Source organism: Geospiza fortis, unplaced genomic scaffold (assembly GCF_000277835.1).
Source record: "Geospiza fortis unplaced genomic scaffold, GeoFor_1.0 scaffold188, whole genome shotgun sequence".
In the NCBI taxonomy this organism is placed as follows: domain Eukaryota; kingdom Metazoa; phylum Chordata; class Aves; order Passeriformes; family Thraupidae; genus Geospiza; species Geospiza fortis.
In genome coordinates this window covers 4084678-4104819 of record NW_005054337.1, presented here as the reverse complement: position 1 = coordinate 4104819, position 20142 = coordinate 4084678, and the positions used below count along the sequence as shown (strand labels likewise).

General features: G+C 49.0%; 2 protein-coding genes across 3 annotated transcripts in view; one reads left to right on the top strand and one right to left on the bottom strand.

The window, feature by feature from the left end:
• The window catches only part of RIMS4 (regulating synaptic membrane exocytosis 4), a 54734-nt gene extending 41601 nt beyond the window's left edge, over positions 1-13133 (top strand). Inside the window, exons 3-6 of one of the 2 annotated variants that reach the window (XM_031057948.1) lie at positions 2338-2450; positions 3087-3188; positions 3440-3579; positions 5461-13133. In XM_031057948.1, the coding sequence (XP_030913808.1) occupies positions 2338-2450; positions 3087-3188; positions 3440-3579; positions 5461-5679 (574 nt within the window). In that variant the 3' untranslated portion in view covers positions 5680-13133. Of the gene's footprint in view, positions 1-2337; positions 2451-3086; positions 3189-3439; positions 3580-4619; positions 4878-5460 lie in introns of those variants that run through there. The other variant, XM_031057949.1, reaches the window with a different exon arrangement.
• A 1703-nt stretch (positions 13134-14836) lies between these two features.
• The window catches only part of LOC102045235 (potassium channel subfamily K member 9-like), a 15151-nt gene continuing 9845 nt past the window's right edge, over positions 14837-20142 (bottom strand). The window contains 2 exon segments of the mRNA XM_014307513.2: positions 14837-16534; positions 16537-17181. Of these exon segments, the coding sequence (XP_014162988.1) occupies positions 16272-16534; positions 16537-17181 (908 nt within the window). The 3' untranslated portion in view covers positions 14837-16271.

The window sequence follows — 20142 nt, the reverse complement described above, 5'->3', positions numbered from 1 at the left end:
CTGTCAGATCTCCCTTTTTCCTGCACTATTTTGAGTTCTCTAGGCACTAGTTTTCATCCTTTTTTGACTCTCTGTGTGCAGCCCAAAATGCCTGAGCCAGCAGGGTCACGGAGTCTCGCTGGTCCTCATGTGCACCAGGACTCACTTCTTCCCTCCTTGTATGGGCAAATCTCGAGCTTGATAAAGCCTGTCTGGCTCTGGGCTCCCTCTTCTCTGCTTCCCCCATCCCGTGTCCCTGCAGATTTTCCAGCTCTGGGGCTCTCTGTCTCTCTCTTTGTGCACAGTTTATCCTGGGGAACCACAGGTCCAGCAGCTCTGCCCTGGTCCCAGGGATGGCTGCCACGGGGGGCTGACAGATGCCAGGTGGGTGGTGGGGCAGGAATTGTGTGCCCACAGGGAGCAGAGCGTGGCCCTGGACATTGGGGATGTATCTTGTGCTGGTAAGGAGTTGGTGATACAGGAAAATGAGGAAAGTGTTGAGCCTTCTCTTCAACAAATGCCAAATAAATGCTGCTGTTTAGGTTGTATCTCAAAATATCACCTGGAGTGTTGGTGCAAACAGTGGATGCAAGGTGAAAAAACACTGAACTGAGGAAAATACACCCAAGCAGAGCCCTTCCCAAGCCTGTCACCCAGGACTCCAAGACTCCCTCATCCCTTTGCACAAAGGTGACATTTGTAAAGAGCTCAAGGGCAGGTTTTCCATGCTGATGGCTCAGCAGCTCTCCCTGCCCAGCAGCAATTACCGGTTTCTCAAAGAGCCAGGTAGAGGGCAGGCGCAGTGTTCTGTGGAAAAGTTGGGCCATTTAATGCAGTGCCTCTGTCACAGGGAGCTAAACCACCCCATGAACCCATGCTAGTGGCATGTCCTCTTCAGTCCCCACGTGTGGTGAGCTGCTGAGGTGTGTGCGCTGGCATCCTCCTTCCCTGTCAGAATAAATAAATACTCCCATGGGGCTGAGAGCAGGTCTGCAAATAGCTAATGAGAGCTGAAATCCCAGCCTGAAATTAACACACTGCTGGTTGAATGAGGTTGGAAAAGAATTCCTTTTCTTTTTAATGTCTTTTAAATGTACCTGGCTAGCAGGGGGGCATCACCAAGGCTTTGTGGCTGACTCAGCTGTGTGAGAGCCTGCCCACCCTGCAGGCAGGGCTCCTCTCTGCCGTCACTTGTGCCCAACCTGCAGCCTCCTCACAGCATCCTTTGTGAGAAAGGGGTTTGGGGGACGGGGGCTGCATCACTCCCTGGGTAATTGCCCCCCTTTAGGGAAGTTTGGAGAAGTGGAGGAGGTTGGTAATTGTGCCTGGCTTTGGCACGCAGCAGGCAGAGAGCAGCGCCCGGCACGGCAGCGTGGGTATCCCGGCACAGAGCTCCTGACGTGGCTCAGCAGCTGTGTCATGGCTTGGCAGATGCCTGTGGGACAAATGTAGGTGTCAAATGCTGGCCTCAAGCCTCCTCCTTACCATTTGCAGCAAATTCTTCTGCAACCTCCAAAACAGCTGCGTAAATCAGGGTACAACTGGGTAAATCTTCATTTGCATCAGTGTACCACAGAGTTTGACTCTTTTGTGTTCCTGCACACATGTCCCAGTGCAGTGACCAGCACCTGTAGCTTGCCACGGGCCAGCCTCAGTGCCTGGAGATGAGTTTTGGAGGCTCTGTCCTCGCAACAGCTTTTGTTTTGCTGTGGTGACTGTGGCAGAGACACTGCTGGTGTTTGAGGATGTTGTCCTATTGCCACCCATATTCAGATCCTCTTCGTGGTTACAGTTGTGGAAGCAGATATGAAAACCACAGTGTGGACAGGGTGGATGCTTCTGGTGTTGAGCAGGAGGAAATGGGACCCTCTAATCAAAAAGGAGATGTATTGCTGTGTGTGTGTGATAAATGGATAGGGAATTGAGTCCCAAGGGGATTGATGCTTGCCCTGCTCATCTCACTTTTAACTACTGCTCTAGATGGATTATTTCCTCTGCAGAAATGAGGATTGGGAAGGGATAGCTACCAAGAGACATCCTATAAGCTATTCTAGGAATCTGTTACCTGAAGACGTGACAGCCACATATGAGATAGCAGAGATTTTCCTTAGAGGCAATTAGTTATAGCTAAACAAATATTGACCAGCTGGTATCTGCAGCCATTATTGGGGTTTTTTGGACAGGGAAAGAAATTTTAAATGCATTCCATCTAACTAAACTGTGTAGAAACCATCGAGTTTTGCTCAAAAAAAAAGGCTCCATAGACGTCATTCATTTCAAAGATAAATCTGGTTCTTTAGTTACTGAGTTGCTTTAAAATGCAGAATAACCACTTGCCAAAATAATTTTCTTTTGCAGCTTGAATTTCAGTGGAGTCCATCTCGCATCTGCTGGGCAGTTTAGTGACTTCCTGGGGAGCATGGGCCCTGCACAGTTTGTTGGCCGTCAGACCTTGGCCACCACCTCGATGGGTAAGGAACACAAAGGAGTTGGGTGGCTTTGACTGAGCCTTGAACAGGCAGCTCCTACAAGCCACCTAATAATGTATCCAGCATCTGCTGATCTAACACTGTCCTGCTCCATTTCTCTGTTAAATCGAGTGAGCTTGGCTGAAAGGTTTTGCTGACTGCAGCAAATGTGGCATTAGGAGGAGAGCAGCAGCTTTATGCTTTTCTCCCTCAGCTCTGAAAGGCACAGACTGAGTAAAATGCAGCTAAAATCCTGAAAATGCATCTTGTGGGGTTTTTCTTTCTGTAAGGCCCTTCAGGCTCTGTAAGAATTTTGTTATGGTCCACTATAATTGCATTTTCCAAAGCAGTTTGCAGTCCTAGATTCTTCCATTTGGGAGAGATGAGAAACTTGCTGCCACAAAGAGTAGGAGACTGAGCCACCAAAGCCATTTTAGAGGGCTCCCAGTCAAGTTTGCTGTTGAAAATGTGGCCAGGAATCACTGTGGAGCTGCTCCAGAGTAATACAGGAGGAAATCAGGCACATACAGTTGTTACAGCTTGTGCAGGAAGGACATGAGGATTGTTTTTTAAAGATTTTTGTAACCCAATTATGTATTATTTTGAAAATCTTCTATGTATTTTGACATTTTGGTTTAGGAGACGTGGAAATTGGCTTGCAAGAGCGAAATGGGCAGCTTGAAGTGGATATCATTCAGGCTCGAGGACTGACACCAAAACCCGGCTCCAAAACACTGCCAGGTAGGATGCTTTGATCTCCTAAAGCACTTCCCTGAGCCTCAGCCTCCCACAATGCTTGTGAACAGGGAAAATCTGAATTTTTGCTTGGCAGGACTAAGCAGCCTGTGCGTAGTACTGGAAACAAGGTTGCTTGGGCAAATCTTTTCCGTTCTGTAACTGTCTTGTTTAGAAACACCTGAGACATGGCACACTGTCTTTTCTAAAGTGAGCATGAAGATTTTCTTCATATTTGACCATGTTCTTTGTTCCAGCTGCTTACATCAAAGCTTACCTGCTAGAGAATGGCGTGTGCATTGCGAAAAAGAAGACAAAAGTGGCTCGCAAGTCACTGGATCCTTTGTACAATCAGGTGTTGCTGTTTGCTGAGAGTCCCCAGGGCAAAGTATTACAGGTAAGATGAGCAAGTCTCAGGTCTGCCCCTCTCTCTCTTCCACCTCTCATGGAAGGTACTGAGTCCTGTCATGCTGGTTAATTAACACAGATGAGAAAAAGCCAATGTTTGCATTGAACCAATGCACTCAATATGAACTTAACAAAGAGAAAGGAATCCCTCTTTCTTCATACTCAAGCTGATGATTATTTGATACCTTGCCAGGTACCATGAGCGCCTACCAGGAGAGGATTGATTTAACAATATTTTTAATTTTTTTTTCCCCACCAGTTAGGAGATGGATGGTACCTATAGGTGCTCAGATGGTCTTGCAGCATGGGTTGCCTTCCGTGCTTATACACATTCAGGGCACTCTGCTTTGCCATCACCCAATTACATATCCTGCCTTTTTCTGCCTCTTTTCTGTTACTGCTATATGTTTTCTGCCATACTCATATTTTCAGCTCTGTGTGTATGTTTCCAGAGCAAAGAGTGATTTGCATTGTTAAATCATATAAAACTAATTTCCATCCAATAAAGCCTGGCTAAAATCTATTTGTAATACTAATGTAATTAATCCATGAGTTTCTATTCTTTACCTCCATTGGTGTCTAAATTGCCAGCTAACCTGCTGGACCCTTTTCTTCAGTGACTTCTACCTCATTTGCCTTGATTAGAAGCATTTTCCCCTGATGCAACAAAACCTGCACATTTATGACTGAAATGGAGTGGGACCTGGCTTGGTCTGCTCTTGCCTTGCATGAGTTTCCTTACCTGCTGCCTTGCTGCCAGGAAAGGCACTTATTCCAAGAATAAATTGAGGAGCTTGGCTTTTTTGCTAATGGACATGTCACCAAACCCACTTTGTGCGGTGGCTTGCTCCATCTCCTGCTGAGATGTGAACTTTTGGTTTTTGATTGACATTCATTGTCTCTCCTACCTCATTTTACAGAAAACTGTAGTGTTGTGGTTGTTAGGAGCCTGGGGAAAGAAACTGTCAGGGTTAGCCAGAGATCACTAATTGTCATCATAACCCATCCTACTCATCCTCTCCTCTTCAGAGCACGGACTCACTCTGCAGTCAGTCGTCACCTTTGTCACGACAGGGCCACCTGGCCACGTGCAGACCTCCAGCATGCCTAAGCCCGTGACCCTCACTGCATTTGTTCTTCCACCCACTGGTCTCCATCGTGTCGTAAGTGTGACTCAGCTTTCCCTGCTCCTCTGCCAGCTCTTTCATTGCCCTTCCCCTGTGTCTGTGAGCCGTTCTGGGCCGTCTGTCCTTCTTGCCCTGCATGTCACTCACGTGTGCCCCTTGTGTTGTGTCCCTGGCTCCTGCCCTTCCTCCAGGTGAGTGGCCATGCCTCATCTCCATCTGCCCCGTGGCACGAGCTCTGTGTGCAGAAGTTAAAACTCTTCTCCTCAAACTGTTGGCTTTTGGCCCAAGTTGTTGCCCACCTTTTTTTTGTTGGTTTATTTTTCCAGATCAGGAGCTCCTCCTGCCCTTATCCCCCAGGCCACCTTTTGGTGTCCAAGGCCTGTTATATGCCAGGACCAGATTTTACCTGCAGGTGTTGGACTGCAGCCCTGAGGATACTTTGTGCAGGTGCTACCCCTGCCCAGCAGCATGGTGTCTTGTCCATGTGCACATTCACCTCTGTTTCATGGGGAAAAAAAAAAATCTGATCACATTAGGGTGTGCAAACATGTGTTTAAAATAAAAAATTAATATCATCAGGCAGAGCTTCACGTCACCTGTTGGTAGACTAAATATTTCTGCTCTTCTCAGGCTGTAGCAAAGCTCCAGGAAACTGGATGAGTAGAAGGATTGGTCAGACTTGTGCTTCCCAAGGAAATGTAAGAGTTGGAGGATTAACTTTGCTCCCCCTTCTTGTCCCTAAGGTGATAGTCTGGGGAAACTATGGACGCATGGAGCGCAAGCACTTCATGGGAGTGGCCAGGGTTCTCCTGGAAGAACTGGATTTGTCAACTTTAGCAATCGGCTGGTACAAGCTCTTCCCAACTTCCTCGATGGTAGATCCCACCACAGGCCCGCTCCTGCGTCAGTCCTCCCAGCTTTCCCTGGAGAGCACAGTGGGACCCTGCTGTGACAGGTCTTAGTGAGTAAGGAAGGGGGAACTGCTTTTGTTTTTTAAACATGCTGTCAAGGTTTTGTTTGCTGGAACTCTGACCTCAAGCGCAATGCATGTTCAATCAGTTCTTGTGGAGCTGGAAGAGGAGGATAACCCAGTGACCTTAGACAGAAGACGAGGGGGAGGGCACTGTGCCCTCTCCGTCCGAGGAGGAGGTGCCATGGGGCATGAGTCCTAGTTGTCAAATTAGACATACACCTCTTGTTTCACTTCTCTCGCTGTCATTCTTGGACCCTTGTTTCAGATCAATATTAACCCTGGAAAGTTGCAGCATTCGAAAGAATTTGGAGGAGTAAGGAATTAATTTCTCTTAGCTGTGCGTGTTAGAAATTTCTGCTATGAATTCTTTCACAAGAAAGTACCTGAAAAATTTAGAGGTCATCATCTGGCCTAAAAAGAGCAGGAACGGAAAGTTTAAGAGGAAGCATTAGGTCTTTTTATAATGTCTTTCTTTCTGAGAGGAAGAAGAAGAAAAAAACCTGCAACTCTTTCTTTAGAATCAGTTCCCTGTCACTGAGTCATGTTAGCTGTAACACTGTCGTTGCTGTGTTTTCAAACTGTGCCAAATTACCAGCAAGTGTCTTTACTGCATTACGTGTCTAACACTGCTGATGAAGCATACTTGGTGGGAGAACAAGTAGCACCCACTTAGAGCAGACAGTTTAAACAGAGTTCGAGTTTAGCAGGCTAATTAACCACAATTTTGCTCAGAAAAAAAACCCAAAACACTAGAAGTGGGAGCTGAACATCACACTTGCAGCTTGAGGTGTTTTGTATTGTCAGATAAGGCATTCTGCAGTTTGCTGACTCCCTTACTTGTTGCTGTGCATCCTTCAGTCATGATGTCTTCTATCTCCTGCTTTTTTCCTTCATCTCCTTGGTACTGGTACATATCTGCTGGAGATGCTGCCCTTCCTTCCCAGACCTGAAACAGGACTGTTTGTTTTATTCCGCTATGGGAGAGGAAATGGGGGGTTCTGGGGGTGCACAAGAAAAGAATCTCAGTTTGCCATCTGAGAAAAAGGTGCTGGAGAGCTCATAACCTTCCTTGTGGAGAGAGAGGAGCTTTAGGCAGTCTTGGCACTACACAGGCATTGACAAATGTCCTGCAAGAGGAAATGTGATCCCCAAAGTACAGAGAGGTGGTGAGTGAGGAATGTGATGACACAGTGGTCACAGCACGTGTGTTCTGTTCATGAAATGAGTAAAGCACATTTGCTGAGCTGTGGCAGCTGCTGCCAGCAGAGCCATGTGCTGGAGGAAGTGCTCTGGATCCTTCAGACAATTAAATTATCCAGAATCACAGAGAATCTCCAAAGATTTTCTGTTGATAGCTCTGTTTTGGCTAGGTTTTGTCTTAGTTCCTAAATGAGGATTTGATGACTGCTGTCCCAGAATAAACTTTTAGAGATGTTTTACTTTGTGGTTTAAAAGTGAAGGTCCCGTGTCCCATGTAGGAATGAGCAGATTCTTGGCCTGTCATAGAGAAATACTGAGCATTTATTTCTGCATGAGGACCTCAGCTTTTTTAGAGTAAAAGCATGAGTGTTGAGTGGATGGTAAAAGCAGTTGCTTTTGGTCCTAGCTTGTCTATGGCATTTTAAATTATTTTGAGATAAATTACAGGATAGATGCAAAAATTATATAGGCCTTAAAATAATCTGTAAAAAAATTATATATTATAAAGGAGAGGGAAGGAGGACAAGGGACATAGAATGACTAATTTTTTGAGTCTTCAGTGGCAAAAGCCTCAACATTTCAGATAAATCTCTTAATTTCCTCGATCAAATATGTCTCTGGCCTCTCACTAATTATTTTTTCTAATGTATTAGACAATTTCTATATATTAGCTGAAGGAAGTTTGTTGCATGCTGGTCTAACTATGTTGTGGCGCTCTCTCTTTTATTTTTATTTTTAAAAAAGAAGCACATTTACTGTAATTCAAGTCAGCATCTTTTCCTCTTGGTATGTAGTGAGTACTAGGCAATCTTGTACAATATGTGTATGAACTAGAATAGATTAGGTAGATTTAGTGGTTTGTAGCACTGGATCTTTTAATAACTATGACTTTAAAAGGACTGTGGGGAGCTCCAGGTACACGCCAGACCTGGCAACAGGGCTTCTGTCTTAAATTATGCCAAAAGCTTTGTATTGGTACTTAGTTTGGACATTATCTACCAGTAAGAGCTAAGTTAATCCTGAGTTTCCTGTGCCCAGTAAGACGAATGCAGCATTTTTGCAGTTTTTAATGGGGAGTAGGAAACTATAAATGCCAAAAATATTTCCCCAGAAAACTTTGTTTAACGACTGTCTGTCGAAAAGCTCAGTTCCTGTGTGCCTGGCAGATGCAACTTGTCTCTGTTTCCTGCCCCTCTGAAAGCTCTGCAGGCTCAGTGATGATCGATTTAGTTACCACAGGACTCCTTAACACCGAGGACTATCTTCTGTCTGGTTTTAATCATGCTGAAGGGTCACTGTCAGGGTGAAATAAAGAAGTTATGGTTCTAGTTGTGTTATTTTTGTTAACATCTCCAATTCTGTAATTTGGAGGCAGTTTCACAGTCTGCTCCATCAGATTTTCTTCTGCATTTTTTACGTGGTTGATTGTGGTCCAGTGCTTTTGTTTCACTCACTCCAAGTCCTGTTTCTCCCCAGTAAGTGAACCCTGCAATCCCTGGCTGCCAAGCACAGCACAGTCACATGGACTGGCAAGTGCTTCCTTCACAAAGCAGACTCACAGGAGCCCCTCTGTAAGTGCCCACAGGACACACAGTGAGGCTGGGGGAGTTGCATGGTACCCTGCAGTTTAAATTCTTGCTTCACTCACACGCATGATTCCTGCACTGGCCATGGTGTATTGTAGTCAGAAAAGAACTCTGCTAGTTGCCCATCGATTTAAGACTCCCAGTGTAGCATCCAAGACAAGTCTCAGGCTTGGAATAGCCTATTTTTATAAAGCCTAACCCAATTTTGCCCAAAAAATTTGTCTGGCCAGTTTCTGTCTAAGGTGATGTGGTGTGAGAGTTGGGATTACCAGTGTGGTCGTGTATAAAGCAGCATTTTGCCATAGTGATGAGCAGCTGAAAACGGAACTTTTGTCCCCTTTGCAATTCCTGGCTGAGTCTTTTCCTGTGCCTGAGTCTTGTTGTTGGTTACAGTCAGGGAGGGAAAGAGGAAGAGCAGGAGACTTAAATAAAAGAAAAAGGTGTCACAGTATTTTGGTGAATAATTATGAGGGATGAGACTGAGGAGAGATAAATACCTGCCCAACTCAGGGGTGATTATCTGTTCCTTGTGTGTGAACTGCTACATTGTAAAGGTAATGGGAGCATTGCTGGCCAAAAAACCCATGGAGAGCCAATCCCTAAATGTTACCTGCATTATGGAAAACAAAGAAACCTTGATGCTGAGAGCAGAATGATCTCTCCCCAGTGGGAGTCCCCTGCACACAGGGAGAGCAGCCTTGCATGTGGCTTTGTCCTCTTTGTGCTCTGAGCAAAAAGCAGCCATGACCATGGTCCTGGTTTGTTCAGGGAAAAAAAATGTGATATTTTCCCAGTCTCCTGGTGTTTCTTTCCCTTTGCCCCAACACAGCTGGGATGGCCAAGGTCCTCACTCTGCAGTTCAATCCATGGGTCCTCATCCTGCAGCTGGAGCTGCTGGAGCATCCCTTTGCACTGCAGGCATTGCGGGCAGGGTAAGGGCCACATTTCTTGGCCATGGATTGTTTCAAAGGACACTGCAGAATTATTTGCTTTGAGTGAAAATATATATTTATTGTTCCTAGCTACCAGATCCTTTATCATTGTACTGTTCTAAATTTGCAGGTCTTCTGGAGTATGAATATCACAAGTTCCTGTAAAGGAGCTGTTTTTAAGATGTTGAGGCAGTTAACAGAATCTCAACCTAAGCATGTTTAGTAATGTTTAGACAGCAAGACAACTTTTTTATGAAACTCATTTTAAGTTAGTTTATTACATGCTGTTGGTAATATTTTAAAACAGGAAAAATATTTTTCTTTAAAGACAAAATGATATGTATGTTTTTTAACAGGTAACATAATTTAGTGTTTTCAAAAATGTTTGATGTTCTTGGTATGAAGTTTACTCATTCTTTTGATTTCTATGTTCCTTGTTATATTTTATCAACTTTTTTCCAAAAGAAAAGAGGCATATGTAAATAAACACCAGAAAAGAGTCCTATAAGAAATTCTGTTCAAACTGGCCATAAAATTATTAGTAAATATTTGTTATTGTTCATTAACTCTCAGCTACTTTGTTGAAAGAATAGATGTTGTATTTTCAAGATGAGAACTACTTAGCTAGTTTTGTCATAATCCTGTACTCTGTATAAAAATCTTTTTATAAACAAAGTCTAATAGGCTACCAAGCAATAATATATTCCATTGGGTGTGCACAGATTGTGACTTGCAGGCTGTAGTACATATTGTTGATACAGTTTATAATTGTCTTCAATCTGAACAACATCACTTTTGAAGAAGGTCCATATTAACTTTGATTGTAAAAAACAAAGACTGGGCTGTTGCCTTGTGAGATATATTCATTCTATAGACTTCTCTGTGAGTGTCTGTGCCCATCGACATGAGATCTCTCTTAGGTGAAGAAAGAAACAGCTGTAGGTGACTTCATACTACAGAGGTAAAAAATAGTTTCAGTATAAACTTCATGACTGTTTCAATCTCCTGTTTTTCTTAGGCTATCTAGTATTTGTAACTTGACGAGAATGGTTCCCACTGCCATTGTAGCCCTGATAAAGCAAAAAAGCCTTTGCACTCTGGGGCCACTTGAGTTCTGCCTGACAGCTGCCTATTTTCCTCAAGATACCTGGGGCAGGCTAAAGGGAGGGGTTTTTTTCAGAGCAGCAGATTGGGCTGCTCTTCTTTAAAGGCTCTGTGGGTGATTTTGTCCATTTCATAGGTGGTATTTGTCCATTTTGTTAGAAAATTCCACCCAAGGCAGAGAGGTTGCACCTTTGCAGGGGATCACAGGGGGACCAGGGTATAAAACAGGCACAGGTTGTTCTGTGCCTTGCTTCAGAAATTTGCTAGTGCTGGGCTCTCTGATTTTTCCAAAGTGGCAGGATCAGGATACTGGATTTTAAGTCAGCTCCATCGTTGATGCAGTGATAGAATAAAAGAGCTTCAAAACAGCATCCCAGTCCATTGCCTGTGGATTCCTCCCAGCATTTCCCACAGGACATGTGTCCATGTTGTTCTCAAGATTGCCAGGCTGCTGGCTGTGCAGGCAGCAGGTCCCAGTGGTGCTGGGAGCCCCAAGGAATGCTGGAAGAATTCCTGTTTTTTGTGAAATGCTCTTTGAAGAGAGAGAGAGAGATGTGTGTGAATGCAAAGTGCCATTGGTAGAGGAGTCCAGGGCCTATTGTGACCTGGAGGGAGCATCTAAAATGAAATTGCAGCTGCCAGATTTGAGCCAAGCACTTAGAAAAGAGGATGATCAGTGAAAAGAGAATGATCAGTGAAAGGCTTTTTGTGTTTATACCCCAGTGCACACCAGCCAAGGTGTGTGTTTGTGAACACGGTAATTCCACAGGGAGTTTGCAAGTGATTAGGTGTTCTCAAAGTGTGGCTTCAGCTCTCACTGCCAGACTCCTCTGCTCAGTGGCCACGTCCCAGTCACCACCAAGCAGCCTCAGATCCATCCCCAGCTGCTCACCCACAACAGCAGCATCACACTCACCCCTGGGAACCTCCACTCTTCCCACAGTACAGGCACCCTCTGCCCTCCCTTCCCCGTGGTAGCTGCTTTTATCCTGGTGGAGGAGAGGAACTGGGGAGAGTTTCTTTGTAGCATTTGGTTCTTTGCACTTTAGTGGCTGAAACAGAAGGACCTTGCACCAGCCCTTTCCAGAGCACCAGCAAACAGAGGCCATGACCCAAGGACTTTCCCTTTGTGACTTTCCAGTGGCTAAAATGGCAACCAAAGCAGTCCAGCTTGGCCAGGTCTGTCTGTCTGTCCATGGACAGCCTTGGCATTCACTCTGAGCATGTTAGATGGGCTGAGCCCCCTGTGCAGGGGCAGGGAAGGGCTGTGCCTGGCAGAGAGGCTGTGTGGGCACACACTGAGCCCAGGCAGCTGTGAGCTCCACTGTGAGTTGTGGTGGGAGCAGAACCAACCAGGAGAATGACTGAGGCACACCTTGCTGAAGCCATCCCACAAGCTCTTCAGGAGCTGATTTTTGTGGTTGCTTGGACACAAATGTTATGATATCTGCCCACAGGGACTCCAGGTCCCACTAATGCCAGCCTGGAGCTTCAAATCCTTCAGCAGTTTTTTCTTTGGGGCTGGTGTTTCTGACCCAGTGCTGCACGCTTGTCTCTTTGGTGATTCCAGCCTCTTGACCTGGAGCTGGTTTTAGCTTTGGAGCCAAGGAAAGTGAGCTTTGGAGGGTGAATCTTAAGGCATGTAGCCTCACCACACTGGAATTGTCTTCCTCCTGCTCCCTGCATGGTGAAAGGGCATCCTGGGGATGCAGTGCCTCCCTGAGACCCCCTCACACAGCACTGCCATGGCCTGCCACCCACCAGGGATGCCCATGTCCTGCCAATGTATTCAAACTGCTTCCTTTCCCATGCTTGGAAGGAGCCAGGGCTCCACTGCAGGGCTGGGCAGCCCAGGCAGGCGGGATGTGCCATCCCTGACAGCCAGGAGAAGACAGGGAGCTGCCTCTGGGCTGGGAGAAGGGAGCTCCCAGCGAGCTTTCCTCCACCTTCCCTTTGCTTTCCCCAGCACCCTCTGCTCCCTCCATGGGTCCCCACTGCCCTCTGGACACGAGGCCTTATTCCAGCCCGAGGGGGCTGAGGCTGCCCACACATCCCTGCACTGACACATCCATCCCCCTTGGTGCAGCAGAGCTGGCCTCTGCTCGGGGATGGATCAGCCATCCCCCAGCCCATCCCTGCCCCTACCCCACTGCCAGGGCCTGGCCACTGCAGGAAATCTGCTTTCACAGGTTAAACCTTTTTACTTCATTAGCTGCTCCACAAAACCCAGTGACTTTGCAGGCGCACTACAACACTCCTCTTGCTTTTCCCTAGGAGTGGGGGCAGCTGAGATCTGCTCTTTTGGCCTCTGTAACCCTCTCCAAAACTTTCTGGAGGTTTTTAAAATCATTGGGTGGGATGTAATCTCTGTGGAGCCAGAGGGAGCACAGGCAATGGAGCTGGCAGCCTGCTTGCCCAGGTGGCTTGGAGGTGCCTGGGCTGCCTTGGGTGGAAGGTGGGACACTGGCCACTCGTCTGTAGTCAGGAGAGGATTCTGCTATACTTTTTTCCTGTCTGTAGGTTTTATTCAGACAATATGTAATGAATAAGTGATTTACAATTCAGTGTTAAGCTAATGAAAACGTTGATAATGGTGATAATAAAACCTTTTTTTTTCCTACGGTGTGTTGGAGGTTTTCTGTGGAGTGTGTCTGCCCTCTCTGTTGTCACCACTGTTATCTTCAACCTGGGATTTCAGCTGGACCCTTCCTTCTCCTTGTGTCTGTAGGGAATGAGAGCAGCTCAGCCTGGTGTGTCCAGTGCTCCATGGAAGGGCTGTCCCTCCAGCTCCCTCAGTCAGCCCCAGCTTCAAACCTGCATTTCCCTGAGCCACTTGTGGATGTAATTTGGCCGTGGGCATCTCCAGGCACAGAGCTAAGCTTGCTCCCACTTGTGCTCTGCTCACCACCCCAGTCTAAAGCTCCTGCTGTTTTCTTTCCAGGACCCTTTGTGGTCAGCCCTGGCCATTCCAGGGTGATTTTGAAACCCTGGAGGTGAAGACTCTACTGGCAGAAAAAAGCCACCCCTGGCCCAGGCCCAGAGTGGATGCAGGGGAGCCTGGGGACCCCAGGGAAGGACACCCTCAGATGTTACTGGGTGTGCAGCTGCTGCCTGGATGAGCTGGAGCTGTGAGCCCTGGGGTGGGAAGTGTCTGTGGAGGAGGTGGTGGTGCTGAGAGTAGGCACCATTCTCTGGGGAGCTACTCCTTTTCCCGTGGGAATGAGGGATCACAAAGTCATAGTTCACTAAGAATTTCTTAGAAGGTGTTTGTCATGCCTCCAAATCCCTCTGCAGGTCATCAGGGTGAGACCAAGGGGCAGCTTCCCACCTGCCCCAGCTACAGCCCCTGGGGGAGCAGTGATGGAAGAGGAGGAGGAGGAGGAGGAGGGTTTCTCTAGTGTCAGGGGGCAGCCCAGCATCTCCCACCCTCAGACCACCACCAGCCTCCCAAGCAGGAGGGGGCTCAGGCTATCACTGAGCAGCCAGGCAGTGCTGCCTGGAAGCTCAGGCCACAAGGAAGCAGCAGCTACAGGCAGCTGCTGACACCACCACCACTGCCCTCCAGGGTGTGGAGGTCACACAGCCAGCCCTGCTGCCTCTGCGTGGCTGCATCATGGCTCTGGGACACAACCACAGAGCCACTGAGCTTGGGCAGTGCCCTGCTGAATCCAGAGGGAGAGTGCAAGGTTGGCTCAGCCTCTGGGGTCAGGTTTTCTCCTGCTTCCAGCTCCACCAGAGGTGGATCTCACCAGGGCAATACCATGCAGATGACTTGAGCAGGAATCAAGGACCTGCCTCTTTCCACAACAGTGGATGAGGGTGAGAGGTGCAGCCCCATCTTGGCCACTGGGAGGATGCCTAAGGCTCAGCATGGAAAGAGGGAGAGATTTCCATCTGCTCAGCTCTGATGGCAAAGGGCAGCACAGCAACAGCCAACCCTTGGGCTGAAATCCGTGGGGAGGGTGGGGGAGATGGGACATGGCAACAAAAGGGCTGAGCTGGTGGGATCAGTGTGAAGTGACACGCTGAGGAGCTGAGAAGCCAATGAAAGCCTCATTTTTACGCCTGTTTTTCCACACTCACAGCCTGCTTTGTTCCCCCCTCCTCCCCCTTTTGCTTTAAACCAAGGCTCACCCAGCTGGGCCAGGTCTGCCCCACTGCTGCAAATGAGGCAGTGGTTGGAGCTCCCAGCCCCTGGAATGTCACCCACCCAAAGGGCCTGGGAGCACCCTGGGGAAGGTGTCACAAACCAGCCCCTGGTGGCAGCCCAGCAGCACCTGCATCCTGCTCTTTGCCTGAGTGCCCACAGGGAGCCAGCCTTGGGCTTGAACACATCCCTTTGCTCATCTTTGTGACAAATAATCAACCACCACCTGATGGATTCACCTTTTATTAAGCTGCCACCCAGAACAAAAGGAGGAGAGAGCAAAGCCTGCCCTGAGACCTTCGCAATGCTGGCAACTCTGCATGCCTTCCCCACCAGGAAAAGGGGCTATCTCTCCACAAAAACCCCCTCAGAGGGTATTTTAAATAGAAATGGGAGTTAAAATGTCCATTATTGGAGGAAAAAAAAAATCAATAGAGCTCCTACCACTGTCAGAGCCCTGCTTTCATGCAGATGAGAGAGGATGGACAAAGGCCACTCTGGGGTCACCAGCTGGAAAGAGCTGCCCAGGTGTGGCTGTGCAGGTACCACATCCCACACGGGGATGAACGTGGAGATGGGACCACCCCCACCTCACATAACCCCAGCAGCAACAAGCACAAACCCATGGACTCACAGGGACTGGGAGGAGGAGAGGAGCCAGCACAGCTGCTGGGCTGCCAGCTGGAGGAAAGGTGGGGAAGGAAGGGGTGATTTTAGCTAAGAAAAAAAATCTGCTTAGGACCAAGCTGTTTGCAGGTGACTGTAGCTCAGGAGGCTCTCCCCGGGGCTGCCCTCAGTACAGTCTGGTTGCAGCACACAGGAGAGCTGGGGCTGGGCTGGACTGGACTGGAGGAGTTCAGCTTCCCCTGGGAATGGGGCACAGTGTCCCTCCAACCATTTCAGCCAGGAGGACCCACCCATGGTGGGGAGGTAAAAGAGCCAAGGTGTGCTGGTGGGCAAGTGGGTAAGTGCATGGGCCTCCAGCTTCCAAAAGCACTGAGCTCAGACCCAGAGGGCTGCTCACAGGAGGTGAAGTTCCTCCATGAAGCTGTCCCCATGTGCTGAGCTTCAGGACTGCAGCCCATTCCCTCCTGCCCACCTCTCCCTGCCCACCCCCAAGCTGCAAACCTACGGTGTGGCACTGACTTACCTGCGCCTGGGGCCAGGGGACAACTTGGTAGTCCCCAGCCTTGCAAGGCTTACTCACACACACTTGGCTTTTGACACTCAGCAAATGCAACCCAGCCCATGGAGCAAGAGTCATGTGCTGGCAGCAGCCACAGCCAAGGCTCAGCGGGGTGGGAGGGCAGCAATGCAGCCTTTGGGGAGCAGGGAGGTGGGAGAGCAAACCTGCAGCTCACTGAGGTGGGAGGGGGGAGGCTCTTGCCAGTCCCAAATGTTTGAACCTACTTGGGAGGAAAAAGCAAAGAAAAACTAACAATGTCACTCAGTGCCTGCAAAAAAGGAATCATTATTTCCCAACAGGATTTAGAGGCTCCTGCTGGGGGGAGGGAGAGGAACAGAAGAAATGAGTAAGAAGAGCCTGACATCTCTGTTCTTAATTTATCACCGTAGTAAGACTGGAGTGCTGAGTGTGGCTCAGCACACACTCCTAGATGGATCTCCTCCGCAGCCGGGGGTGCTGCCGGCAGCGGGGGCCGGTGGAGGACGAAGTGCTCCCCGGGGAAGAGCCGGTCTGCCCCCGCGTGCTCAGGGACACCTCGTCGATTTTGTAGGAAATGGAGTTGTAGTACACGGGGTTGGTGTGGCAGCTCAGGGTCTCGGGGTGGGAGGGCGCCGGGCTGCCGCACACCTGTGGTCTGTAGCACAGGCAGGTGCAGAAGGACGGCACCTCGGCCGCCGATACGGCCCGCGCCGCTGCCTCTCCGCCTCCTCCTGCACCAGTGGGATCAGGTTCATCTGGCTCGTCCTGTCCTCTGCAGGGAGAAAAATGGCGTTGCTGCTGCGGCTGTCCTCCTTGGGCTTGAGGTGGATGTTGTTGCGGGCTCTCCTCAGCGAGGCTCGCTCCTCGGCGTCGCGCCGCTCGTCCTCCGAGTTCATGGTGAGGAAGCGCAGCACCACCAGGTTGAGGAAGGCGCCGATGACGGTCAGGCCCACCAGAATGTACATGAAGCTGAAAGCCACGTACGGGGGCTTCTTCTGCAAAGCCTCGTTCTTCTGCAGAGCCACAAAGTCTCCAAAGCCAATAGTGGTCAAGGTGATGAAGCAGTAGTAATAGGCATGGAAGAAAGTCCAGCCCTCGAAATAAGAGAAGGCTGCGGCGCCGATGCACAGGGTGCCCATGCAGGACAGAAAGCCCACCAGGACCATGTTCTCCATGGACACATGGGTTGTCCTCATGCCCAGACACTTCTTGATCTTCTTGAGCAGCAGCCTCACGACGGTGTTCATGCGCTCCCCCAGGCTCTGGAACATGACCAGTGTCAGGGGGATGCCCAGGATGGCGTAGAACATGCAGAACACTTTGCCAGCGTCTGTGCCTGGAGCAGCGTGCCCATAACCTGTGAAGGGCACAGGGAAGAGGAAAGGCAGTGTCAGGCCCTCACTGGGGTTTCCAGCAAGGCTGCTCTGCGACCAAGAGGAGCAGTAGAAAAACGGAGGGAAGAATGGAACTCAGTAACGTATCTGTAGGCAATGCTAATGGGGCCATGGCATGCCCATCCTTTGGGATGATGGCACATTTGTGTAGGCAGAACCCCATTTGACCTCTAAAGAGAGAAGGCACCCTCCTGATAGCCCCAGTGTCACAGAGGCCAAGAGAAGGCAAGGGCTGGACTGGGGTCTGCAAGCCTCCTGCAGCTCACAAATAATTCCAGGATGCTGTGCCAGTGCCAGGTGTGCAGGGTAACCTGAACCCCACAGCGAGGGGGAACAGAGGCTCTGCAAGATGCTGAGACCAACAGTGCCAGATCACCCTGTGGGGAGGAATACACCCAGCCAGGACCATCCACAACTGCCCTTGCAGGGGCATTGCCACCTCCCCTGTCACCTGCTCCTCCTCCCAAGCCATCCAGTGTCACATGCACATTTGAGTCTCATCTCCATGGGCACTTGCTATGTGGAACCCTGCAACCCTGTGCTATAGGGACAGTCCCCACAGGAGCAGCTAAGTCTGGAAGGACCCCTGTAGACCCCCTCCAGATTTATTCCAGTGTCCCTAAGACTCAGACCTAAAGCACCACTGGCCTGCTGGGGAGGAAGGGCTATGCTGGTTTAGATGCAGGGTAGGGAGCATTTATGTCACCTGTAAGCCCTGTCAGCCCTTTTCCTGGGGACAAGGAGCTCCAGGACAACAAGGTTCTCCTTGAACGCCTTCTGAGATTTAATTTCTCCACCTTGGCCCAAGTTTCAGAGCTGTGACTCAAGGACACACACAATTACACTGTGAGGCACAGTGAGGTATTCACTGCAATCTTCCAGGCTCCAGTGATTCCGTGCCCACCTCAATTACAGCAGCTTAGCAGAAATTGGTGGCCCCTGACCTCAGAGGATGAGTAACAAAATCAGAGCAAGGGAGTCACATGGCGTGGGGAGTAATGGCATCCAAAGGCATCCAAAGGCATCTGAGCCTTTCTTTGAGTTGCTTCTACAAGAAACTACCAGGGCCTGAAACTTCCCTTCTGAAAGTGCCAGCTCCTTCCTGCACTGCTGCCAGGCCTTCCACAAACAGCTATTTGTATTTTCACTTTCTGCAGGAATTTGTGTGACTTTTGCATGGAGAACATGGGGAAAACACCCTCTTGTTTTCCCACAGTCTTCTTTTAAGTGGTGACTTGGCTTCACCTCAGTCCTTGCTGCCTGTGGATTTCCAGGATACTTGGGGAAGGTGCTGCACCCACTGATGGAAGGGCCAGAGGAGGATAACCATGTTATCCTGGGCTCCTGAGCATACCTGCTTCAGGAAACTCCTGCATGGGACAGGGCTGAGGGGCTGAGGACAGCATTGTCCTTCACCATGCTGTGCTCAGAACAAGCCAGCAGGCAGCAGGGGACCAGCTTCTAATTGCTCTCTCTGTTCACAAATTCACACAACAAAAAATGATGGATTTAATGCCTGCATGCCACATTTCATGAAATAGAGAGAAGACAGGAGACTGCAGTGGCAAAACCTCCCAGTCAGATCCAAGCTTAATAACTGAGTGCAATCACCAGGTCCCAGGCTACAAGATAATACAATGACAGCAATGAGGATGTAAAGATAATGATCCACAAGAGCAGTAAGTGGAAAAACAATTGTTATACCCTGAGAGACTGTTGGAGTGTTTGAGGACTGATGGTTTTGAAATGACAAAGAGAATTAGAAAGAGTAAACACAGCTACAACAACATTAAAACTGAGATTTGGAGCACAGCCCAATATAAAGAGATGTAACGTGTCAGTGTTTGAGAAATACAACACCTGGGCTGAAATTATTTATCACAGGGGGTGTGTGATGAGCACAGCCATTGTTTGTCACAGCCAACAGGAAAATCATGTAAATGAAGCTATAACCTGTCAGGTGATGATGGGGATTTTTGCTGAAGCTGTTCATCTTCGCCTCCTGCTGGGGTCTGACCTGAACCATGTCCTGAGCCCACTGTGGTTTGCTGACCATGTGTGTTCCCAGCTACATAAACCCCACAGAGCATCCCATGGGAGCACATGGAGACCCCAGGCAAGGCCTGCAAGATACCTGTCCCTCTTCCACCTCTTGTCCTCTGGTAACACAGTGCAGCTGATCCCACCAACCCCTTGTCCTGAGGGATGATGCATCCAGCTACCAGAGGTATTTCAACCATCCCAAGCCCTTTGGGAAGGCTGAAGTCCTGTCCTGAAGAACAGGAGGGGGCTGCTGGCTGTACCAGGGCAGGATTTGGCCTCAGGATTCCTGCCTCCAAAACACATCTGCTGAAATTCCAGCACAAGCAGTGACACAAGCACAGGATCCCTGTCTACCCCCACGGGATGCCAAGGGTGCATGAATTAATCAAAGTGGATTCATTAAACAATGCTCAACTCTCATGTGGCTAATCTCACCTCAATTAAGGCAACCCTCATTCAATTCAGTTTCATCCTCTTGCAAAATTGAAGCGGACAAACCAAGGCACTGGGCTCTAGTATGGATAAGTGGGTCTACAGAGGAGCTTAATGTGATTCAATCACTCCCCTCCAAGCTGACATCCGTGTCTCTGCAAGGTTCTGTGCAGGCAGAGCAGCGGGCAGTGGCTCATGGCTCTCTTGGCTCCGTGAAGCAGATCTCACACAGCCAAATACCCAGAATTTTGAGCCAGCAAAGAAGCCAACAATTCTTGCCCAGCTCTTCACCCAGCTCACTGGCTAGAGCCAGCACAGGGAACAGACATAGCCCCTACCTCTGTCCTCCCACGCCGCTGCCAACTTTGGCAGCTCCTGCTCCAAAGGTTCCTGCAGGAGCTCCCCAAGCTGCTGTGGCTGGGACAGTGCCGTGTCTTGTGGCCCCAGCC